Raw genomic sequence first — 23705 nt, forward strand, 5'->3', positions numbered from 1 at the left:
TCTCACAAAATGAGCCTGGAGCCTCTGGGTCTGTACTCCTCCTCCCCGGGCCAGGATAAAGAGCATCAGAGTTTATGAAAGCGGTTCCTGGGAAGGAAATGCCCCCACCCTCCCCCAAGGTTTCCGTCTCCACCCCTAACAAGAGGGCCAGGGTGCATATTTCAGGAGGACAAGGACCACCAATCCCCATGGGCAACTCTGCCCATTCCATGACCCCAGGGTTTGGTACCCAAGGGGATCCCTCCTGGGGCAGTCCCCATGCCACCCAGGACTCAGTGATGAGGTAAGGTGGCTGCAGGGCAGAAGGAACAGGAGGGCCCTGCCCAGGTGCACCAGTGGACCCAGAGACACTCCCTTGGTCCTCAGGACCTGACCAATGAGCTGAGCAGCCCAATCTGGGATAAGAGCTGGATAATAATCAGGAAAATTTGGATCTCAGCTGGCTGCGGGGAGAGGTACCAGGGGTGATGACAGACTTAGCAAAAAACAACAAACAAACCTAAAAAGAGGATATCCAGTTAGAGTTGAATTTCAGATAAACAATCTCAATATAAGTATGTCCCATGCAATATTTATGACATACTTATACTCAAAAAGTATTTTTGTGTTTATCTGAAATCCAGATTTAACGGGCTGTTTTGTATTTTATCTGGAAACCCTGGTTGGGGGGGATATTCACCCCTCCCAACTCACTCACTCTCCCAGTTGATCCCTCCGGCCCTCCAACCCCCAAGGTCAGCAACAGTCCTCAGCTCTGTTTCCCTAACCTGGTGGGGGCTGACTGGGCCAGCAGTGCTCCCGACCCAGACACAGAGCAGGAGAGCAGAAAGGGCTTGCTCAGGCCTGGAACCCCCTCCCCAGAAAGCTGGGGTCTCTGAGGCAGGCCTGGCTCTTGGGCTCTGAGGGTCTGGCTGGGTTTGCCAAATCCTGTTTCAGGTCCAGGCAACTGTTGAAGAGCCCCGGAGCCTAGCTCTTTCCCGACGCCCCCTGGTGGCCGCCAACGCTGCCTGCTTTGCCTTCAGGTGGGCTCGCTCTCTCTGGCGCAGGAGAAAAAGGGGAACCCACCAGAGCCCTCCAGAAAAGAGGAAGGCACAGCTTTCGGAGCGGTTTGAGGGGGAGGAAGGCTCTCCTAGGGCTGAAAATGAGGAAGGCTGGCTAAGCAGGACCCCCACCTGGAGAAGGTCATCACCTCTGCCAGCGCTGGTGGAAAGAGGATCCAGAACAGGAGGGGGTTTCCAGCCTGTGCTCACCCCCCTTTCCTGGAAAGGAAGGGAGGGGGTTCAGGCTAGAGCAGACACTGCCTCTCTGCCGCAGCAGCAGTCCCACCCGCAGCCTCTGTCGCTCCCCTAGGGTGACACTGAGCTGGATTTCCTGGGCTCCTCCCTTGCTCTCTCACACAGCCTGACCCTGGAGCTGCTTCCTCCTCCCCCTGGCTCCCTTTCCCACCAGTGTGGGTACCTCGGGAGGTGGGGGAGGGCCCCACAGCAAGCTTGGCTCAGGGCTGTGGGGAGCCTTGCGTTTTTCCCAGTGAGACCCCAGTCTCCACCTAGGAAGAGATTAAGGCTGTCCATTTCCGGTTTGTCCGTCCATCTTCAGTTTAAGGAGGTGGGGGGTGGGTGCTGTTCAAGGGGCGAGTGGGGTGGGCTTGGGTGTGGGTGGCAGGTGAGTGAAGCAGGGCCAGGGGAGGATGCAGGAGAAGGAGGGCCTGGGGAGGGTGTGGCAGCCGTGGGATCCTAAGACTTTTGAACCCGGGGCGGGGCAGAACTTAAGGTCCATCACTCCTGGGAACCCTTTGTGAGCCCATCATGGGGTGTCGCCTCTTCCCCCAGCAACAGTGACTCACAAAGCAGGCTGGCGCCGGGCAGATGTCCCCTCCCCTGGGCCCTGGAAGGCCCAGGTCACAAAGGCCATCAGGGTCAAGCCCTGAGGAGGCATGTCCCAAGACAGCCCTGTGCGCGCTCACCCCTGCAGCCGCCCCCCCAGGCCGGGCCTGGGTCTCCCGCCGCGACCCCAGGCCGGTGACTGGGCGTTAGGGCTCGCGCTGAGCGCCGGGTAGCCTCGACGCCCATGTGCGTCGTTTGCTTCGTGAAGGCGCTGGTGCACGTGTTCAAGATCTACCTGACCGCCAACTACACCTACAACTTCCGCAGCTGGCCAGTGGACTTCCGCTGGGATGACGTGCGCACCGCAGGCGGAGGCGGCAGCGGTCACCGCGCGCTGACGTGCGCGGCGGCCGCGGCGGGCGTATGGCTGCTGCAGGGCACGGCGCTTGGCCGGGACGCGCCGGGGCGTCCGCTGCGCGGGTCGCGCAGCCAGGCGCAGTGCCTCCTGCAGCAGATCCGCGAGCTGCCGGGCCAACTCGCTAGCTACGCGCTGGCCCACTCATTGGGCCGCTGGCTCGTGTACCCCGGCTCCATGTTCCTGATGACGCGCGCGCTGCTGCCGCTGCTGCAGCAGGGCCAAGAGCGCCTCGTGGAGCGCTACCGTGGCCGGCGTGCCAAGCTGGTGGCCCGTGACGGCAACGAGATCGACACCATGTTCATGGATCGCCGCCAACACCCGGGCAGCCACGGCCGCGGCCTGCGCCTAGTCATCTGCTGTGAAGGCAACGCCGGCTTCTACGAGATGGGCTGCCTGTCCGCGCCACTGGAGGCCGGCTACTCCGTGCTGGGCTGGAACCACCCGGGCTTCGGGGGCAGCACGGGCGCGCCGTTCCCACCGCACGACGCCAACGCCGTGGACGTGGTGGTCAAGTACGCGCTGCATCGCCTGCACTTCCCGCCTGCGCACGTAGTGGTCTACGGCTGGTCCATCGGGGGCTTCACGGCCACCTGGGCCACCATGACATACCCAGAGCTGGGTGCGCTGGTGCTTGACGCCACCTTCGACGACCTCGTGCCGCTGGCCCTGAAGGTCATGCCCCATAGCTGGAAGGGACTGGTGGTGCGCACCGTGCGGGAGCACTTCAACCTCAATGTGGCCGAGCAGCTGTGCCGCTACCCTGGGCCGGTGCTGCTGCTTCGACGCACGCAGGACGACGTGGTCAGCACCTCGGGCCACCTGCGCCCCCTGCCGTCCGGCGACGTGGAGGGCAACCGCGGCAACGAGTTGCTGCTGCGCTTGCTGCAGCATCGCTACCCCAGCGTGATGGTGCGCGAGGGCCTCGCCGTGGTGACCCGCTGGCTGCGCGTCGGCAGCCTGGCTCAGGAGGCCGCCTTCTACGCGCGCTACCGCGTGGATGACGAATGGTGCCTGGCTTTGCTGCGCTCCTACCGCGCGCGCTGCGAGGACGAGCAGGAGGATGAGGAGGCCTGGGGGCCCCACGGCCTCGCCTTCCCCTGGCTAGTGGGCCAGGGCTTGAGCCCGCGGCGGCGCCGGCAGCTCGCGCTGTTCCTGGCGCGCAAACACCTCAAAAACGTGGAGGCGACTCACTGCAGTCCGCTGGAACCGGAGGACTTCCAGTTGCCCTGGAGGTTGTAGCCTGAGCCCCTGCGGCAGCTGGCGTGTTCGCGCATTCGTGCACCTTCAGGGCCTTGGTCCATTCCCTCCCCACACCTCAAAGCAGTAAAGCTGGCCCGCTTGGGGATCCCGACTTGGTGTTCTGGGGGAAAGTGGGGCAGTACATAAGGACCTGGTGCTCTCCCTCACTGGGGCCTTCCCTCCTCTTTTTTGTCTCTTTCTCCCTCAAACACTGTGGACGTCCCCATCTGCTCTCAGCTCCTAAAAGGGAATGCAAAGATTAACCAGACCCAGTTTATGGTAATGCTGTGTGATGGGCGCCTTGATCACCTCCAAAGAATGGTGGGAATACAGGTTGTGAGACCCCAGGAGGTGCTCTGCACCTGGCCTGGGTTGCAGGATGTCTCTGGGAAAGATGAGTGTTGAAGGGTCTGCACAAGTCGCCCCAGGCTATGAAAGCACATTGGCGCTGGAGGGCTGTAAACCAGGTCTTGGCAGCTGGACCTTCCCAGGACTGTGATGCTGCTGCTCCATAGGGTCCCCTCCCCACCTCCACACTCCTGGCTTCTAGAGGAAGGGGTTCACTGTGGGACCATAGACTGAGTAGCAGGTATACACAGTGGCATGTCTAAGTGGGGCTACAGACACACCTGCACCAACCACTCATTGCTGGGTGTCCCCTTGAGCCCCACTTGGGCTAGGCTCTGTTCCTGGCTCAGAGATGCAATGCAGAATGAGAGACGAGCCCTCTGCTCACTACTATGTGTAATGCAATTGCTTCCTTACCATCTGCCATGAATTGCATGAAGCAGGGACTACTGGCTGTCTCCAGCCTCTGGGGACAGAGGCTGGCTAAGGTGGGTTGAGCAAGAAGCTCTGGAAAAACTGAAAGAAGGCAAGTGGAACAGACAATAATTGACAGCATGGGGGCAGAACATGGCCATGATGCACCTGGGCCAAAGCAAGCAGAGGTAGGTACCTAAGGTGACCTAAAGTACTAGGAAGACGCCTGTGGCGAGCAGGTGAGCTTTGAGCTGAGACAGGAAGACGAGTTAGCCAGGTTAAGGAAGGGGCTTCCATGCCTAGGGTGAGGGCTTGGCTGGGAGTGGGGAGTGCAGTCCAAAAGGTCAGATCCTAAAGGATTGAATACCATTTAAGGATTTGCTTCCAGGGACAATTAGGGGCCAAAGAAGAGAAGTTGTGGGACTTGTTTAGCGGGATGGGGTTGCCTAGTGGTTACACACCTCTCTTGGGAAGTCCAGCAAACTCTTGTTCCAGAGTCTGCTGGAAGCCCCTCACCTGGCTGAGTGAACTTGGGCAAGCTACTCTAACCTCAGTTTTCCCCTCTGGTAAGTGGGGAGGGCTCCACCTGGCTCACGGGGTTGCTGGGAAAAGGAAGTGAGAGAGCACCAGGGTGCCCAGGGCGGGCCGCAGGCGCGCTCACGCCCAGGGCCCGCGCGGACCGAGACGCCCCCAGCCAAGTGAGGGCAGCGGCGCCCGCAGGACAACAGGACGAATCGCAGTCACGCCTTCTGTTGCGCGAACCCCGTAAAAAAAAAAACAAAAAACAAAAAACAAAAAACCTCCATAAAAAAGATGAACTAAAAAACCAAAAAGACTGGGGGAGAGGCTAACCCCAAAGTCAGAGGGTCGGGCCTCGGAGGGGTCTCACCGAGTCTGACCCGCCACGATGTGTGAGCCGCGGCGCTCGCAGGCAGCGGCAATCACCCAAGAGACCTCCCAGCGCCCCAGCACTGGGTTTCCACAGCGCCATGTTGGACGGTCCTCCCACTTCCCATCTTCCCGGTGCTCTGGCGGGCCGTTCTGCCTGTGCGTCTCGCTGGTGGCGCCGACCTGGGAGGGATTCCCTCAGAATCCAGCCTCCCTTTCCTGCCGCGTCTGCAGCCTCGGCCAATCAGGTTGGAGTGGCTGAACGTGGACTGGGGCAAACAATGCCCTCATTGGACAACGCTCGCGGGGGCGGGGAGAAGGCGGAGCTCGGATCAAAGCGGAAGTGGCCGTCGCGTCGCTGATTACGTAACACCACGGTGGCTGAGGCAGTTCCGTTGGCTGTGTGTACGCGGCGGGCGGCTCCCGGTGCGGCGCGCTCGGCTCTCGCGGCGCCCGCGACCCCGGCCCCCGCCTCAGCTGCAACCCGGCCGCCGCTTGAACATGGACTCCGCAGGCCAAGGTACCCGCGGCCCGGCTCGCGCTCCGCCCCTCCCTGGGGTCGCGTCTCAGCCTTTGGTGTCCCCAGTCCCGCGGCCCCTTTTCAGCTCCCCGCGCCCGGCCTCAAGCTCCCGATGGCCATGGCGCGCGTCTCCCGCCCCCGGCGTGGACCCTCCGAGGACCGATTCCCGGAGTTGTGAGTTCCTCACTCCAGGCGGCTCTCATTATGCTCCCGCCCGGTGCCTGCAGGGTCGGCCGTCCTCTGTCCCTGCGCAGGACCCTCGGGGACACTATCTGGCCCTGGACCCGGGCCGAGGTGTTGTGCGCGGCTTCGGGGAGCGAAGAGGAGGTGAAGCCGTTCTCGCATTCAGCGCAGCGCCCCGTGGGTGGCAACGCTGCTTGGAGCTCAGCCTACTTAGGGGTTGTCTCGAGGGGGGAAGGATGTAGTGAGTCAGGGGCACACCCAGCATGCCAGGCCTGTTTCCTGAACAGACACCCCGGGCCAGTTTGAGATGGCCGCTGGGGGTGTGGAGCGGGCCCAGAAGATTAAAATCTTGAGAAGGTGATATAAGTGTGTCTTCTGCTCTGGGGCTCTAGAGAGGGGATGCTGAATTCCCATGTTGACATAACTACACTGGATAATTTCTGGGTGCTCTTCTAACGTTTGAATCATATTAAGCATATTAATCGAATGTTGGAATTCCTGGGTCCTGATACATTTTGTCTGTAGGTTTTTCTGTTTTTGACATCTACATACAAAATAATTAAGCATCAAAAGTCCTGGGCTCTGATAAATTCAGGAGACTTTTCACTGTTGACTTGCATGTCTAAGTAGACATCACAAGTACTGGATTCTGATCGTGAGAATGACAGGAAACATATGCTGAGCACTTACATGTGTCAGAAACCATGCTGAACCTGTTTCTCAAATGATGTTTTTCCATTTTCAGCATGGCCCTTTGAGATTGGTCCTTGTATTGGCCCCATTTTGCAGATGATTATACAGGCTCAAGAGAGCTGGGGTTTCACCCCGGGGAAGGACTCTAGCCCCGTAGTTTTGCCTCGGCCACCAGCCCTGTGCCTATTCCCTGTAGGTCTTTTGGTAAGACACTTTCCAGTCTCCTCTTCTCTAAATCAGGAGACCTTAGGATGTGAATAGTGTCTCCCTGCTGGGCTGGTGAGGTTGGTGTCACGCAGAGCGGTTGTGCAGTGCCCGGCGTGTTTGGTAAGTGTCCACTTTTGAACTGGTGGTGATTTCCATAGGATCCAATTTTAGCTTTATAGGCAGAAAATGTGTAAAGGCCTTCATTTATTTGTTAAAAATAAAAGAGAAAAATTGTAGAGATTTTAAAGCATTTACTAAATTTGGGTAGGTTCAACATAATGGATACAAACCATGAAGTAAAATCATGTAGATTGAGCTCAATTAAAAATCATAATCGGGCCGGCCCCGTGGCCAAGTGGTTAAGTTCGCGTGCTCCACTTTGGCAGCCCAGGGTTTCACTGGTTTGGATCCTGGTTGCGGACATGGCACCATTCATCAGGCCATGCTGAGGCGGTGTCACACCTGGCACAACCAGAAGGACCTACAACTACAGTATACAACTATGTACTTGGGGGGCTTTGGGGAGAAAAAGAAGAAGAGAAAAAAAGAAGATTAGCAGCAGTTGTTAGCTCAGGTGCCAATCTTTAAAAAAAAAAATCAGTTGATAAAGGGGACATGCTTCATTTAGTAAACATCCATTGAGCGCCAGGAAGGTGCCAGCTCCAGCTGTGTGGACATGTGAAGGAGTGAGCCAGCTCAGTAAAACATCTTTGGTTTTAAGTGCATTCAATCTGTTTTTACTAGACTCTAGGATTTCCACAGTAGACAAACATATTTGCAATTAAAGAGACTTTTACCTCTTTCCAACCTTTATCCCTTTTATTTTAATTTACCTTTAAAACTTGCCAGACAACATACAAAGCCTGTTTCTTCACGTAATGTGCTGATGAAAATGGAAGATGTTTTCGATGCTTTCGGTTGTATAAAAGTACCATGTGACACTTGTGTGGTTGGAGTTGCAAAGAACTGAAGTAGACCCGTTTTTCTTTGTGTGATATTCTGTCAACTTTTAGTGCAGACAGGAAGATACACTTTGTGAAGAAGAAATAGTGACTGCAGGAGTCTGAACCTGATCTGGGTGTAGCAGAGGTGTGTGGAGGCAGTGTTCCCTCCATGCCTCACTACGTGCTGTGACCTCCTTGCTGTAGGATGAGGGTTGAGGATGCAGTAAAGGGGATTTTTGTTTTGTGCACTCCTGGCACGGGCTGAATGACTAGCGCATGCTCCTTGTGTGTAGTTAAGTGGCAGGTCACTTGATTGGAAAGTGCTGTTTGTTGTGTTCATAGCCTATTAAGTTCCGTTGCTCTACAAAATGGAAGATCTGTTAGATCAGGCTGCTTTGTTTGTAGCAAAGCTTTCCTGTCTCAGAAGCTAGTATTCCCACGGGGAGAACCAGAGTTAGGGACAGTTGCCTTGCGCCAGGCTCTTTGGCTGCCTGAGATGTGGCTGCCTTCCATCTGATGGCCCAAACCATCTTTGCAGAAACCTTCAGAGAAGAGGCATTGTTAGACTCCACCCCCTCTTCCCCTACACCCTGTCCTTTCACTCTTGCTTTCGCCCTTGGTGGAGACCTCTGCTCTGTTTACTGCTCTGTGATTTCTTGCCTGACTCATTTTGTCCCTTGCAGATATCAACCTGAATTCTCCTAACAAAGGTCTGCTGTCCGACTCCATGACAGATGTCCCTGTCGACACGGCGGTGGCTGCCCAGACTCCTGCTGTGGAGGGTCTGTCGGAGGCTGAGGAGGAGGAGCTCAGAGCTGAGCTCGCAAAGGTGCAGCATCTTGGCTGTCTGTCCTGGGGTGACCATGAGTTGAGGCCCTCTCAGGCTAGTGAGGGGCCAGAGTGCTGGGCATGCTCTGGGGAGCTTGCCCTGGAGGTCATCCCCAGAGCCCCACAGAAACTGCTCTTTGTTGCCCTCACTTTCTGTGTGCCTGGACCTTGTCGGTGTCCATGAGGAGAGTGTCCACACATGGACGGTGCTCTGAGCATACCATCTGCTGGGAGTCTCTCTGTGGGAATTAACACTTGACTTTTTCAAGACCCCAGCAGTCTATCTGCCCCTGGATCTTAATTTTTCTTTTAAAAATGCTTGTTTTGTAAAAAGTGCTATGTGATCTTTTTTAAGTGAGAGTCCCTTAAGAAGAAACAGTAGCTAAGAACAAAAGCCTCCAAGTATAATTTTTATTCAAACCAACTGCCAAGAGTTTTTGTTTTTACTGTGTGATGTAGGATCTAATAGTGACTCACTTGAGATTCTAGAATCTGGTGAAATGAACTTGTTAGTATCTGACTGTAGTGTCCAGTCAGGCAGAGGCTGGAGCTCTGCTTGACCCGGGCCTCCACCGTGTCTTCAGAGATGAGCTCATCTGGATACATCCTGGTCTAGTCCTAGGGCTGAGGAGAGCCAGCTGTGCAGACGAACCCCAGCCCCAAGACCAGGTTTCCGATCACGGGGGAAGCGTACAGCTACTTCCTAATGGAACGAAGCTTATGGGAGAAGCAGCGAGAATCCAGGCAGACTTAGACTTTGTGTTTTATTTAGGAATATGTTGGTTTAGAGGCTAAAACCACAAGGTCTTTTTCAGGGTTGAATTGCAAAGTGAAGAAGTTATTTCGTCACTTAAAGTTTTCAACTTGCATGTCCCCCAAGACAACTAGATTACATGCCCTTAAGCCCTGTTGGTCATCCCACCATAAATGGAACGTTCTAGTCACTGGCTGTAACTGCTGGAGTGAATGGCAATACTTTGGCTTCAGATGATCCTATGTTTTTTAATTATTTTTTGTTTCAACTATTTTCTAAAGCAGAATCTAGTGATACACAGGGCTCTAAGCTGTTTTTTAGCATCTTAATGCAAGCAATCACTTTTCTAGGAAAGGGATTTTTTTTTTAGAATAGCTATTCCCATAGAAGCTGAAAATATTGAGAACTCCAAAGTAGTAAGCCTCTAAAAGAGGCTCCTTTCTAAAGTCACATTTTTTTTTTTTTTTAGAACCTGAGAAGGTTCAGGTCTTTATTGTCAGGATTCTTTCTGTCACCCAACTCAAACTACATTAAGCATGAAAGACAATTTACTGTTGGCTTGTGTAACTGGCTTTTGCCAAGGCCTGGAACTGACTTCAGGAGCACGAATGTTGTCATCAGGGCTATTTTTCTGTCACCTGGGTCTCTGGCCGTCCTTTTTCTGTCAGCTCTGCTCCTCCCCACTGCACGTGGAGTCCCCACAGTGCAGGTGGGACCTGGCTGCTGCAGTTCCAGCGCCTGTTTTCCAAGCCCAGACCGGGAACCCAGAGGGAAAGGGGCTTCCCTCTCCTGTCACCAGTGCCCAGTCCCAGGGAAGAGCACTGACAGGCCTTGCTTAGTCATCTACAGGTGGGCACAGTGGTTGGTAGCCCCTCCAGAATCACTTGGCTTGGGGGCATGGGACAACAGTTTTCCAGAAGAAGTTGGGGTGCTAGTACCAGATGAAAACAGAACAGATGTTGCTGTATATTCTATTCCTAAGATGAGTTATGTTTCTGTAAGCGGAAAGTCCTTACATAATTCTGAGAAACCTCTCATTGCAGCGTGTATAAGCATGTTGGTCACTTCCTGCAATAGTGGTAGCTGATCGTGTCAACTGCACGCTTTTGCAGGTGGAAGAAGAAATTGTCACTCTGCGCCAGGTTCTGGCAGCGAAGGAGAGACATTGTGGAGAGCTGAAAAGGAAGCTGGGCCTCTCTGCCTTGGAGGGCCTGAAGCAGAACCTGTCCAGGAGCTGGCATGATGTGCAGGTCTCTAACGCGTAGGTACCTGCTCTCTGGTGGGGACACCTGATGGTTGGAGAGAGTGCTCACCAGCGTGGTGCCTCTGCCTTGTTGATGGCCATTGAGTTCTTAGGGTCAAGGCGCCTCACAGGAACAAGGGGATCAAGTGTGCCTGTTTGGAGGCAGCCAGCCAGGGTCCCTGTGTACTAGCAACCGTTCTTGTATTTATTCAAAGAGCTTGGAGTCTACACATATTTTAAAAAGATGGGTGGACACACTAGCTAGTGGTCCAAGCAGGAACTGATGAGAAGAATATGTTTTAGGGTCTAAATTTGAGAGAACACTTATTAGGTCCTAATGAGACTGACTTTCCTTTCGTCTCCATAGCTCAGTTGTTTGCTGAGGTGGCCATGGGTCCTTCTCATGAGTGTGACATGATCACAATCCCAGGACCTCTGACTCAGATGTGACTCGGCTCTCTTGAATTTGGGGAGTGCAGCTACATGGCTCCTCTGAAGTGTATCCTCCTAGGTGGCGGGATGGGAAATGTTTCCCACTGTCTTTTTTTTTTTTTTTGAGGAAGATTAGCCCTGGGTGAACACCTGCTGCCAATTCTCCTCTTTTTGCTGAGGAAGACTGGCCCTGAGCTCACATCCGTGCTCATCTTCCTCTGCTTTATATGCGGGACATCTACCACAGCATGGCTTGCCAAGCAGTGCCATGTCCATACCTGGGATCCTAACCAGTGAACCCCAGGCCACCAAAGCGGAACATGTGCACTTAACCTCTGCGCCACCAGGCTGGCCCCTCCCACTGTCTTAAGAAGCTGCGTGCCTGAAGAAAGACGGATTGAATCGAACTTCATAAATTTCACCTGTGAAAAGCCCGTTTCTCTGTCCTAGGAAATCATAGGTTTTGAATCCCAAAGGGTGACTGTCAGAGAAGTGTTTGGGGCCACGGGCTGTGCCCTGCTTGCTCCTCACACCATTGCTGTCCCCAAGAGCCATCATACACTGAGTGACCATGCCCTCCCTTGGCATGACTGGTGAAGAGCTGTTTGCTTCCTCTCCTGGCCTCACCTGGGCCTGCACAGCAGTGCTGAGCAGAAGTGGCAGACCTTGTTCTCAGACGGGCAGGAGGTTCACTATTCCTGCCAGCTGGTCCTCCGTTTTCCCTGGAATTTAACCTGCAGTTTGAAACCTGGGTTGAAATAGTTTTTCTAAATAATTTACCACAGACTTTCTATTTTTAGCTATATGAAAACTTCTGAGAAACTTGGAGAGTGGAATGAGAAAGTGACCCAGTCGGACCTGTGAGTGCCTCTCCATCAGCACCTCCCTCCTCTTCTTCCCTGACACTCCTTTTAGGGACAAAGAGGCTGTGCACACTTGGCACAAGCCTGGTTCTGGTGTTTCTTGGCAAATTAGTTTTAATATAATTCTCCTCTCAAACAGAAGTGAAATGGTCCTTTAAACTCTCGTGGGACAGGGTGCAGTTGCTGAAGGAAATTCACTCAGCCACCAGACCATGCTGAAAACTTCCCTCTGTGTGACTCGTGTCCCTCAGACAGAGGCCGGAGCTGGGCTCGGGCACTGTCTCTGGCCAGTAGATGCTCCTTGGCTTCAGAGCGGGCACAGTAGTTGAGTGCTATCTGGACTGATGTTGGTGATTTTCATGTTGTTTTTTGGTCTCCTTCCTTCTCCTGCGGACCTAGCTCCAGCTAGTGGGTCCTCAGAACTTCTCTCGAACTTAGGGGTGGTAATTGAGTAGGGGGCATGGCACAGGTCATGCCAGTGGGATCTTGAAGGAGTCCCTTTTGTCTGAGAAGCACCAAGCTGGCAGCCGCATGGAAGGTTAGCAGAGCATGAAATGCGCATGAGTAGCTTTTCGTATATGACTCCTGATGTTTTATTTCAGATCCTTAAGCGAGATAATAGCACTGTGCTCCAATCTGATTCCAACTTGTTTGCACTGGGTGGGACAATATTTAAAAATGGTCACCTTCTGGGATTTTCCTGTCTCTCATTTAGAGGGAAGTGCTGTCGTGGTTGCCAGAGAACATGGGCAGAATGTCCTTCCGTGTTGGGCTGAAAGGACGGTGTTGCTCCTGAGCTGTCTTGAAGGTGCCTGGGACCCCAGGTTGGCCGGCTGTGCTCGTGGTGCCATTCCAGCTTCATGCCACGAGGGGAGCCAGTGCCAGGGACTCTGTTGATTCGTGTTTCACTGTGTTTGTGTAGTTTGGCATGACAAGCACTTGCTGCCATCGGTGTTCTGGGAGCACTGGTGTGCTGTGTCTTCAGGGCTGTTCGGCGGTGCCTCTCCCGAGGGGCAGAGGTTCAGGTGAGACAGTGTGTCATTTGTGCAGTTTGGGCAGCAGGCAGGCGCATAGTGCGGATGATCTGAAAACAGCCTTAGGGGATTAGTGGTCTTCGGTAAAACCAGCTGCCATAAAGCTGCCACGATGCCATTGCAAATACAGTCCTGGCTCCTCTGAAAGAAACCTGTGGCTCTGGGCCTGGAAGTCTGGCCAACAGGATGGCCCTTTCCAAGAGCTATACCAGGCAGTGGCCATTCCCTTGCAATCTCACCAGCAGTCTTGTTGGTGAAGAGTTGTCAAAGTGACGCTTCCAGGGCTCGGGGCATTGACAGCCCAGGAGGAGGGGACAGCACGGCTCAGGAGATGGGGTGGCTAGACTCATTGGCTGCTCTGCACTCTGAGGTGAAGGAGTGCTGGGGGTGCCTGTTGGGTGCCTCCCTAGTTGTCACTCAGGGAGACTGCTGGCAGGTTCTACTGCCCAGAGCACTGGGAGGGGAAGGTGCAGCAGGAGCACACCCTTGCCCCCAGCCCGCCCCGCCACGCCCGTGCTCAGCCTCCCTGTCTGGACCGTGAGGTGAGGACAGTGTCTAACCCTTGTACTGTGGCTGCCCCTGTTTGGAGGTTCCTGTTTCTGAAGGAGTCACTTGTGTCGCCTCGTTTCCACACCCTAGAAATGCTGAGGGCTGTGGAGTGCGAGGAAATTGCCTCTCGTTGGTGTCTGGTGGGGGTGCTGCCTTGTGGAGTCGCCCACAGCGAGCTCCTCTCCTGTTGGTGGCTCAGTGCCCGGGCCCCCTTCTGAGTCACCCTCAGGGCTCTCCTCCCCATCCATAAGGACTCACGGCATAGGCGTGTGTTCACTCCAACTTGAGATTCCCAGACTTGGCCCCGTGGGTGCAAATTAGAGATTCTGTCAGGATTTTTCTTTAAATCTTCTGCTTCAGACTGTTTTTTACTTCAACAAACCACAGAATGTTGACATGGTCTTCCGTATTTGTTATTCCAGGAAAACCTGAGCTTGAAGATGTGTTCTGACTTTGTATTTCTGAAATTCAGTGTTGCATGTTGTTAGTTGCCTGTACCTGGTGTTTTGTAGATAACGACCATGGCTCCAGGTGCACAGAGGTCTATTTCTTGTAGTTAATCTTAATTTACTCACTTTAAAATGTAAGCAATTCGTCAGGCCAGGTCTTGGGTTGGGGTTGCTACCAGGCACTGCAAATTAGGGACCCCAGAGAAGGCTCCAGAGCCTTTCCTCAGTAGGCTGCATTGTGAGGGATGTGCCTTTGCACCTTTATTGCCACAGTGTTGTTAGAGCCTGAGACAGACTGTGGTGTGGGTGGCAGCCCTGGGCAAAGGTGCTGTCAGGTGAGAGGGTGCCTGGGGGGTTACCCAGAGTCCATGTGGGACCCTCCTGGAAGGAGCATGTGGACTCTCATCTTCAGTGCCAATCAGTTGTGGCCTAGGACAGACCCTGCCCCTCTGCTTGGGTGACCCTGTCAGGTTCCAGCCATGCAGCTCTCTGGGTTTCTGTACAGGTGGTTGGATTTTTAATTAATTTATTTTTTTGAGGAAGATTAGCCTTGAGCTAACATCTGCTGCCAATCCTCCTCTTTTTGCTGAGGAAGGCTGGCCCTGAGCCAACATCCGTGCTCATCTTCTTCCACTTTATATGTGGGATGCCTACCACAGCATGGCTTGCCAAGCAGTGCCATGTCCGCACCCTGGATCCGAACCGGCGAACCCCGGGCCACCAAAGCGGAACGTGCGCACTTAACCGCTGCATCACTGGGCCAGCCCCTAAGGTGATTGGATTTTGTTTCAGTTCCTGTTAATTTCAGACCGTCACAGGGGAGGGGATTTCAGGTAGTCAAATTTGTCTAAAGCCTGGATTCAGAACTGACCTCTTTTTAGTTATTGACTCCAGGAAATGCAGAAGCAAATTTTTTTAAGATTGGTGCCTGAGCTAACAACTGTTACCAATCTTCTTTTTTTTCTTCTTTTTCTCCCCAAAGCCCCCCAGTACATAGTTGTATATTTTTTAGTTGTTTAGCTGTGGGTCCTTCTAGTTGTGGCATGTGGGACGCTGCTTTGGCATGGCCTGATAAGCAGTACCATGTCTGCGCCCAGGATCCAAACCGGTGAAACCCTGGGCCGCCAAAGTGGAGCACATGAACTTAACCGCTCGGCCATGGGGCCGGCCCCCAGAAGCAAATTTTTCAGCAATGGTTTTAGAAACTGTTTTCTTCCCATTGTTACAATATGTTCCAGAATCCACTGACCTTCCTGGGAACAGATAAATTCGAGGTTCTAGTGACTTCAGGATGCTTCCACACTCTCCTGCTAGGCAGCAGCACATGTGTTGAGTCTTGGGTCCTCTGGACACCAGTGAAGCCCGAAGCCCCACTGTGCTGTGAGTGGGCCACTGTCAGGTAGAGGGAGGTCCCTCCTGGGATGCTCAGGGTAGGGCAGTCCCCACAGAATGGTAAGATCAGAGGGTCACGGCAGAAACTGATCCTGCGTGGACAGGCTGGAGTGGTCAGGAGACTGGCCTGAGGGAGGAGGGCAGCAGGTGCTCACATAGGGCCTCCTGTAGGTGGCAGTGGGAACAAATGGGAGGGAAGGGCTCAGAAGACCCATTGCTGGTGCCGTCTGACACTGCCCACTGTGACCTGCTGACACTGGCAGGGTGAGAGAAGACTGGCATCTCGGGAGCCCTGCTGTCTTTAGCTGTTATTTCCTCAGGGTTGCTGGGGTGACCAGAAAGGAGCTCTTGGGTTCAGGATGCTGTGTCTTTTTTTTGTGGTGGCAGCTGGATGAGGGCCGGCAGCTCTAGGTGTTAGCTCTCAAGGTGTCCTTGCCGTCCTGTGGTCAAGGCACCTGGCCTGTGCCCACCTTTGCCCGTCTTGCTGACATCAAGGTCATGGAGCCATGTCTCATGTGATGCACCCGTGTGTGGGTGGACAAGGCAGGAGGGCAGGGAAAAGGCAGTCTTTGTTAAGAGCCAAGACCACCTCCTTGCACTGAGTGAGAATGGTGGCGTGAGATGAAGGTCTCCCCAGTGCTGAAAGGATGTTGTAGAGACAGCACAGAAGGATGGTGGGCTGGAGGGGCTCCTCAGTCTGTGAAGGCCGGCACACCACAGGCCGCGTGTCCCACTGTCAGATGCGTTCACCATGAGTGTGGTTGGGCTGTGTTTTCTCCCCTCAGAGGACTGTCTTACATGAGGAGAGAGGGAGGAGCTTCCTGAATGCAGTGACAGGGACTCGTGAGGACTTTTCTGGTTCTGCCCCCGACTCATGGCCCTTGGGCCTGTTTTCTCTGCAGCAGGCAGATCCCGTGCCTCCCGAGTAGTCAGTCACTGAGAGGAGTCAAGGAAAGTGGGATAAGTAATTATCAAATGAGGAGGACAAGAACTTCAATTACAGTAAGATCAGAAAACAGTATCCTTGCAGGATGGGAGGCCCTGACCTGGCAGTGCCGCCTCTGTCCTCGCTGCAGGTCCCCTGGCGCCCCAGAGACTGAACACGTGTCCCCTCCATGGTGACCAGGCGAGCACTCACTGACCGCTCCTCCCTCCTTTCTGGGCACTTTTCAGGCACTCTGTGTCCTTGCTTGCGAGTGGTGGCTGCCCCTTCTGCTTGGTTGGTTGAACTGGTGTTTCTTCTTCCCAGCTACAAGAAGACTCAGGAGACTCTCTCGCAGGCGGGACAGAAGACTTCAGCTGCCCTGTCTACCATGGGCTCTGCCATCAGCAGGAAGCTAGGAGACATGAGGTGAGACACCTGCCCCGGCCCCCTGCCCTGAGTCAGGGGAGGTTTTAGATCCATCAGAGGTTCTGCGGGAAACTTGCTGGAGCCCCATGGCTCAGATGCACCTCCATATGTGGCCATACCAGCCCCGGACCAGTTGGCTCACAGACTCTCGTTTGCAGGGTGCGTCTGCCTCCTGTTGGCTGCCTCTTTGCCATTTCTGTATTTCTCGGGGGAGGGGTGGTCACTGGTACCTTTGGGTAACTTCTGATGCTTGGAATTGTTGAAGGTGGATGCTTCTCATTGAAGTCTCCTTGAGAGAAAGTGACTCCGGCCTGGGGGTCAGTGTCAAGGTGGGCTGTCAGTCTGGGTGGGCCAGCAGCCAGGACAGGTCCAGGTCAAGCTTGTTTCCTTGTTGTGTTTGCCTGGCCCGGATCTCAGAGAATGTGCGGTCGCACACCAGGAGCCCCGACTGAGTGTTCTTTCCTGGAGGCTGATAAGACCCTCATGGCCACCAAAGGTGCCTCTTGAGCAGGGCCTGGGGCCAGGGAGTGTAGGGGTGGCTCAGGCACTGTTGGACTGCACATGGCGGCACCCCAGCCTGACAGCCATGCCCTCATCCAGCTGGGCTGCTGCTAGCCCTGCATTTCCTACTCTGGGCTCCTTGGCCATGCCCACTAGGCCGCCTTTCCTACACAGCACGGTGCCCAGGGGAGTGGCCTCTGTGCCATGGTGAATCCTGGGTCAGCTACCTCTTAGCTGTGTCCTCGGCAAGGCCTCCCTCTTGGGGTTGTTAGGATGAAACGCATATCGGTGAATGACAGGGTGGAATGCAGGTCTTTGCCAGTGCTGTGGCCCTGGCCCCTGGGTGCTGCTGCCCAGCCCTGCCCTGGCCCCTGACCCATACTTGGGACTAGTCCCCTCACTTTTGGACTTCAAGGAATGCCTCCCTGTAGCCCCCACCTCGTCTTCAGGCTCCTGTCCTCCTACAGTTGAGAATCACATGGTGGTGGTGCCTGTGGGCTTGGCATGCTGAGTGCCAAGGGGGTCCACCCAGCTCTGACTCCTCATCTCTTACCCTTGGGTGAGCTCTCTCCCTGTCTGCTTAGGTTAGGTATTTCCCCACCTCACAGGCCTGGTGATTGCCTTGTGGGGCCTCAAGGTGGGGGCTCTGCCCTGGCCACTTAGCCAGAGGCAAAAACACATACTCACACCCCCGGGGACCCACCCAGCCAAGCAGAGGATGGCTTATACCTAGAGCTGTGCTCACTTTTTATTTTTGTTTGACGTAATTATCTCACCCCCCAACATTTTAGTTTGAAAAATTTCAAACCTTTGGAGAAGCTGAACAATCAGTACGCAGTTTTATATGTTCCTCTGTGCCTAAGGAGTGTGCCCTCCACACCTGGGCCTCTGGGCACACTCCTGAGCAGCTGTGGCTGTGGCTTCCTGCAGGTACCGTATAAATGCAGGCCTTGCCTGCTGTAGCTGTGATTTGGACCCAAGAGGGAGCACTCTCCCCAAGATGCGGCTCTGAGTGAGGAGCAAGGAGGGTCTGCAGTGATCCCTCCCAAGGCTTCACACTAATCTGCTGACAGCTGACTTTGTGAGTGTGTTCCTGTAACAAATTTCGTTTGAAATTAGATGGGACGCCATCGCTGCTGCACTCTGGGACACCTGCTTTGGCCACCTGAGCCACACTGTGGTAAGCCTGGTGACAGACTGATCACATGCCAGTGGTGGCCTGGCCTCATTCCCAGGGATAGCCACAGAGGGTGAGGCAGGCAGTCCCCGCACCATGGAGTGAGCAGTGTGTCAGGTTGTGCCTGTTCTTTCCTCAAAATGCTCGTCTGATAACAGCATTTGAAGGAAGCAATAAATGCTGTTGTGCTTAAATTACATTCTTTACTAGGAAAGTTCTCTTTGACTTTTGGCATTATTCACTCATTTTAAGTATTCTCACTTACTTTTGAGTGTGTTCAGAGCACCGTTGGTGGAAATTGGACAAGCGGGTGGAGTCTCAGCACATGGCCTCAGGTGGTCTCTGAGGCCAAGGCCCGTTAACCTCCCCAGTTTAGAGCCCAAGGTTTAGAGTTGACTGCTTCTTGAGAGTGAAAATCGGGGTCAGGGAGTCTGGGCCTGGTGGTGCAGCAGTTAAGTTTGCATGTTCTGCTTTGGTGGCCTGGGATCTGCCGGTTTGGATCCCAGGTGCAGACCTGCACACTGCTTGTCAAGCCATGCTGTGGCAGGCATCTCACATATAAAATAGAGGAAGATGGGCACGGATTTTGTCTCAGGGGCAGTCTTCCTCAGCAAAAAGAGGAGGATTGGCGGCCGATGTTAGCTCAGGGATAATCTTCCTCAAAAAAGAAAATCAGGTTCAGGGAGGTTTACATCATGAGTTTAGGGCTGGGAGATCCCTGGCTGGCTGCTGTGTGGGGCCAAGTCCTTCAGGACAACTGCCCCCTGGTGGTTTTCTCAATGTGCCTGTCCAGGAACAGCCCTGGCCTGAGAGGGGTTGGGAGAGGGAGTGGGAGCTGGATTTGAGTCAAGGGCTGGGTTGAAGCAGGGTTGAGTTTCTGTCCAGCTTGGTGACCTTTAACAAGTCACCCGTCTTCTCTAAACCTTAATCAGATTTCCTGCCTGAGTGATGTGCGCACATCAGGCCATGTGATTGTGTGTGTGTCACTTCTGAAATGACCACCAGGTTGAGGGTGGCCTCCAGAGTGTTAGAGGTGGAGGGCCTGGCTGGGGAGTGGAGGTGGCCCTGTGCCCCTCCCCGTGCTGGCAGCTGCCCTTGGACACACATGCGTGCATTTCTAGGTTGGCTTCTGTCATCCTGGTGATGGAGCCAGTGCAAAGTGCTCAGCCCTGAAGGGGTCCAGATCGGTGTGGTGTGTGTGTGTGCTCTGGTCCAGCTGAAGCTCCACAGAGAACACTGGCTGGTCTGTTGCCATGTAGTGTGTTGGCCAAGCCTGGCTGACTCAGGGTTCTGGGTGTTGGCACACCAGACTCTGAGGGTTGTGGAGTTGCATGGCCCATCTCATACCTTTCCACATCTCTTCTCTTTGGGGCTTCTTCCCTCTAAGCTCCAGATAGGGTTATGGACCTATGGTCCCTTGCAGAGTCGGGACTCAGGGAGATTGGACATGGGGTGCATGTTCTGTTCTCCCTGGCAGTGTGAGGACTGGAGGGGTGTCACAGGGGTCCCTGTGTGGCCTTCTGGAGCTTGTGTGGAGGGGCAGGGTGGGCACTGGCCTCCCTCTCCTAATGCTGCATTTCTTCTTTCCTGCTGCTGCCACCTCGTAGGGCTCGTCCGTTCTCGCACTCCTTTAGGTAAGCCTGATGTGGGGCACACCTGTGGAAGATGTTTTTCTGACTCAGGGCAGGGTGCACTCTGGCTGGCCCGTGGGAGGCTGTGCTGGATGAAGAGGGTGAGACAGAGGTAATGGAACGGCCAGAGGCCGCCCCTGCCCAGCACACAAGGCTGGCCAGGCATTGATTGCAGTGTGTTAGAGTGTACACTGTCACTTCCTGAGCTGTGGTCGCGTGGGTCGTCGCCAGCGGCACGATTGATGTAGGGACTCCTCCTTGGCCTCCCCATCAATGGTTGTGTTGACACCCAGTTGCTGGCGCTGCCTACTCCAAACCAGCCTCATGGAGCACATCCATCTCAGCCAACACCCAAGTTTATTCCCAAAAAGAGACATGTTCACATGAGAGGGTCGTGCTGGACCCTCCAGCTGTCGTGTTCTTTACATCTTCCTTCAAAGCACGGCCCCCATTTCCTCCTCCTCCTGAGAAGAAGTCCTGTCCCTTCCGGTTGAGTTTGCCTCGTTTATTGCTGAGAGCTCTTTCTGCACTAGAGCAGTGTGGGGACCCAGTTAGACACCCTCCCAAATGGTCCTTTATCTCTTGCTGATTAAATTGTGCTCTTCCAGGCCAGCACCAGTGCTCTGATGTCACACACTCTTCTAGCTTCGAGGTCTGGAACCCAATTCCAGAACAATCTGTGATTTTAAATATTTTTATTCACTTGACCTAGTGGTTTCTCTTTTGCCGAAAAATGTTTTAACTTGCTGTGAAGTCAAGTAAGGACATGTGACATCTATTTGTACCAAAAGGTTTTTAAAGCTCCAGTCCTCGGTCTTCTTAGTTTCCCTATTTTAATGCCATCCCTCAGGAATGTCTCACTTCTGGGGTGACTTTGGAGCCGAGAGGGAGGAGCCTTGGGTTGAGTTTTCCTCCTGGGGAGGCAGGCTTTACAAGGCTCCTCTTGTGTGGTGGCCAGAGTGTTCCAACTGCTGGGAGTGGGGGTCCCACTGCCCACCCTGCAGTCAGGTTCCTGTGTGCACTGAGCTGGTGAGGATAGTGAATGTGGTCTTGTCCTCGTGTTAACTCTTGCTTCCTTCTCTGCCTCTACCATGCTTCCAAGCAGCAGCTACTCCATCCGCCACTCGATAAGCATGCCGGCCATGAGGTAATGTACGCCTGCGCTCCAAAGCTCCCAGAGCCAGGTGGGAGCTGGGTGGGAGCGGGAGGCTCCTGCTGGTCAGCTTTGTACTTCCCATATCCCTGAACCAAGGACCTCCTTCCCCTGGCAGCCTCCTGTCAGCTAAGAGTTGGGAAAGACCCCTTCTAGGCTGAAGAGCTAGTAGGGATGAGGCTCAGAGGAGACCCTTGTGCCAAATTGGACTCCATCTGGAACTTTCCAGGCCTGCCCGTGGGGTCGGGCCAGAGAGGGCACAGAGTCTCACACATTCACCTGGCACCTGGGAGGCTTCAGGTATCTCCAAGTCTGTTCTGGAGACTTTTATCTCCACCTAGAGGGGAGCCCTGGTCTCCTTAGAACCCCCAGAGCTGTGGCCTGTCCCTCCTGCGAGCCCCCGCCCGCGTTCTCTCCTGCTCTTCCTTGGAGCCCTGGCTCTCAGTGAGTTCCTGCCCTCCTTCCAGGAGAATCTGCTGCAGCTGCTGCACCCCAGAGCATGCAGGGAGTCCTTGATAGGCTGCCTCCAGGGGCCTGGGGGCAGGGCGGCGAGCCAGTGAGGGGAGAGCTGGTTGTGTAAGAGGGTGCTGGGTGGGACTGGGGCTGGCCTGCTTTCTCCTCTCCTGCCTCTGTATCACTCTCTTGTCCCAGAATTGTCCTTGCTTTTCCTTTTGCTTGACGTCTGTGAGAGATTTGTCTGAAGAACACGTGGGACTTTTCATAACCCTAGTACATGTACATTTAGGGTGCAGCAGAAATGTGCCCCACATCTCACCTGCTGCCCAGGTGAGGGTTCTGCAGTTTGCCCAGGTGAAATCTGGGTCTCACCAGCTGGTGGCATGCAGGTCTTCGGTCCTTGCAGTTGACGGGTGTGGCTGAGCTCAGTTCTGACCTGGGGAAGTCTCCAGAATGATGTTAGCTGCAGGGGGTGTATCCCCTTCTCCTTTTCTTAGCTTGTTACATTTTTGCAGTGAGTTCTCAGGATGCTGTCAGGGATCTTTCCAGAGGATGACCCTAACCTTGAGGCCCTTCAGATTTAGGAGGGCAACACAACCATTTGCTCCTTATAGTGACGCCTGTTCCCTCTCTCTTTAAAGGAACTCTGCAACCTTCAAGTCATTTGAAGATCGAGTTGGGACCATAAAGGTAACTGTACCTGGACCATCCGATTTTCTTGATGGGGTGTGACCTGTTGCTTCCATAAACTTATGTAATCGTTGTAGATTCACATGTGGTTTAGGAATTAATACAGAGGCCCTTGTGCCTTTTATACAGTTTCCCCCAACAATAACATCTTGCAGCATCACAAGCAGAATATGACGTCAAAACATCTAGATACGGGGGCTGGCCCCGTGGCCGAGTGGTTAAGTTCGCGCACTCCAGTGCGGTGTCCCAGGGCTTCGCTGGTTCGGATCCTGGGCACGGACATGGCACCACTCATCAGGCCACACTGAGGGGGCGTCCCACGTGCCACAACTAGAAGGACCCACAACTAAAATACACAACTATGTATTGGGGGGATTTGGGGAGAAGAAGTAGAAAGAGAAAAAAAAAGATTGGCAAGATTGGCAACAGTTGCTAGCTCAGGTGCCAATCTTTAAAAAACAAAACAAAACATCTAGATACAGAAGAGTTCCATCCCCACAAAAATCCTTCATGGGGCCCACCTTCATCCTGTCGTGCCCCCGGCAACCACTCAGCTCTTCCTTTTCTATAATTTGGTCATTCCAAGAGTGTCACATAAATGGAACCGTACAGCGTGTAGCCTTTTGGGATTGGCTCTTTTCACTCTGCATAATTCACTGAGATCGTCTAGCCTGTTTCCTGTCAGTAATTTGTTCCTTTTTATTGCTAGGCAGTGTTGATGTTACATAAATTTATGTAGAGAATAGAACACTTTGAATTCCCAGCACAGGCCTAGGACCTGCCTGGCATTGTGTGCTCTGTCTCAAGTTTTTCTTTCTTGGTCTTTTCCCATCTGTAGTCTAAGGTTGTGGGTGGCAGAGAGAATGGCAGTGACAACCTTCCCTCCCCGACTGGGAGTGGCGACAAGCCCCTGCCTGATCACACGCCTTTCTAAGCCCGTAGCAGCTTCGCCCGGCCGTGGAACACATGCAAGTACCCTCTCATCGCCACAACTGCACCTCTGCGCAGCGGAGCAGCCGGCCGGGCCGCTGGTGAGCGCAAAGAGCTGGTTTTGAGGACAGTCCTGCCATCCACACGTAGACGTGGCCGCTGCACTCACATGAGTTAGAGAACACAGTCTTGTACACAGATGCTTCACACTAAAGTTGGTAGATGCAGCAGGTCACTGTGTGTCCTTCCCAGGGTGCGGGAAGTGGACAGGGTGGCAGGTCCCACGGCATCTTGAGCCAAAGCCCAAGTTCTCTTTGGGAACCTGTTAGTTCATCAGAATGTTGAAAGAATGGGAAGAGCGATAAGTATAAAATAAGTGGTATTTCCTAACTCCTTCCCTAAGTCACAGAGGGAAGAGTCATCCAGAAAGCCCTATCTAATCTGCAGTTTTTATTTCAAGATGCTAAACGAGAAAACTGTCCATTTTCTGAAACCCTCCAGAAAAGAAACTGATTATCAGCACCTGCCTGATTGTTACACTAATGATCTAGCTTTAACAAAAGCAAATTCTTTATTTTTTAAATGCAGTGGATTT

General features: G+C 53.9%; 2 protein-coding genes across 7 annotated transcripts; both read left to right on the plus strand.

The window, feature by feature from the left end:
• Positions 1–206: 206 nt before the first annotated feature.
• Positions 207–4833, plus strand: ABHD16B (abhydrolase domain containing 16B). The gene has a single exon (XM_046678285.1). It carries the CDS (start codon positions 2068–2070, stop codon positions 3478–3480), a length of 1413 nt encoding a protein of 470 aa, XP_046534241.1. The 5' UTR covers positions 207–2067; the 3' UTR covers positions 3481–4833.
• Positions 4834–5517: 684 nt separating this feature from the next.
• Positions 5518–23705, plus strand: TPD52L2 (TPD52 like 2). 6 transcript variants are annotated; one of them, XM_046678829.1, is made up of 9 exons: positions 5518–5650; positions 8361–8506; positions 10372–10520; positions 11735–11794; positions 16471–16572; positions 19858–19884; positions 20987–21028; positions 22132–22180; positions 23019–23705. In XM_046678829.1, the coding sequence occupies exons 1-9, from the start codon at positions 5632–5634 to the stop codon at positions 23112–23114; spliced, it is 690 nt and encodes a 229-aa protein (XP_046534785.1). In that variant the 5' UTR covers positions 5518–5631; the 3' UTR covers positions 23115–23705. The 6 variants fall into 6 exon arrangements, with proteins under 6 accessions (XP_046534785.1, XP_046534786.1, XP_046534787.1 ...); XM_046678830.1 differs by lacking the exon at positions 19858–19884; XM_046678831.1 differs by lacking the exon at positions 11735–11794.

The sequence above is a fragment of the Equus quagga genome, chromosome 12 (genome assembly GCF_021613505.1).
Source record: "Equus quagga isolate Etosha38 chromosome 12, UCLA_HA_Equagga_1.0, whole genome shotgun sequence".
Taxonomy (NCBI): Eukaryota; Metazoa; Chordata; class Mammalia; order Perissodactyla; family Equidae; genus Equus; species Equus quagga.

What these genes read in the sequence shown, in the direction of transcription:
- ABHD16B (XM_046678285.1), top strand. Translation starts at nt 2,068, where the DNA reads ATGTGCGTCGTTTGCTTCGTGAAGGCGCTGGTGCACGTGTTCAAGATC.
- TPD52L2 (XM_046678829.1), top strand. An exon ending in AAAGTGACCCAGTCGGACCT is followed by an intron (nt 11,795 to 16,470) that starts GTGAGTGCCTCT and finishes TCTTCTTCCCAG; the next exon opens with CTACAAGAAGACTCAGGAGA. An exon ending in CCGTTCTCGCACTCCTTTAG is followed by an intron (nt 19,885 to 20,986) that starts GTAAGCCTGATG and finishes GCTTCCAAGCAG; the next exon opens with CAGCTACTCCATCCGCCACT.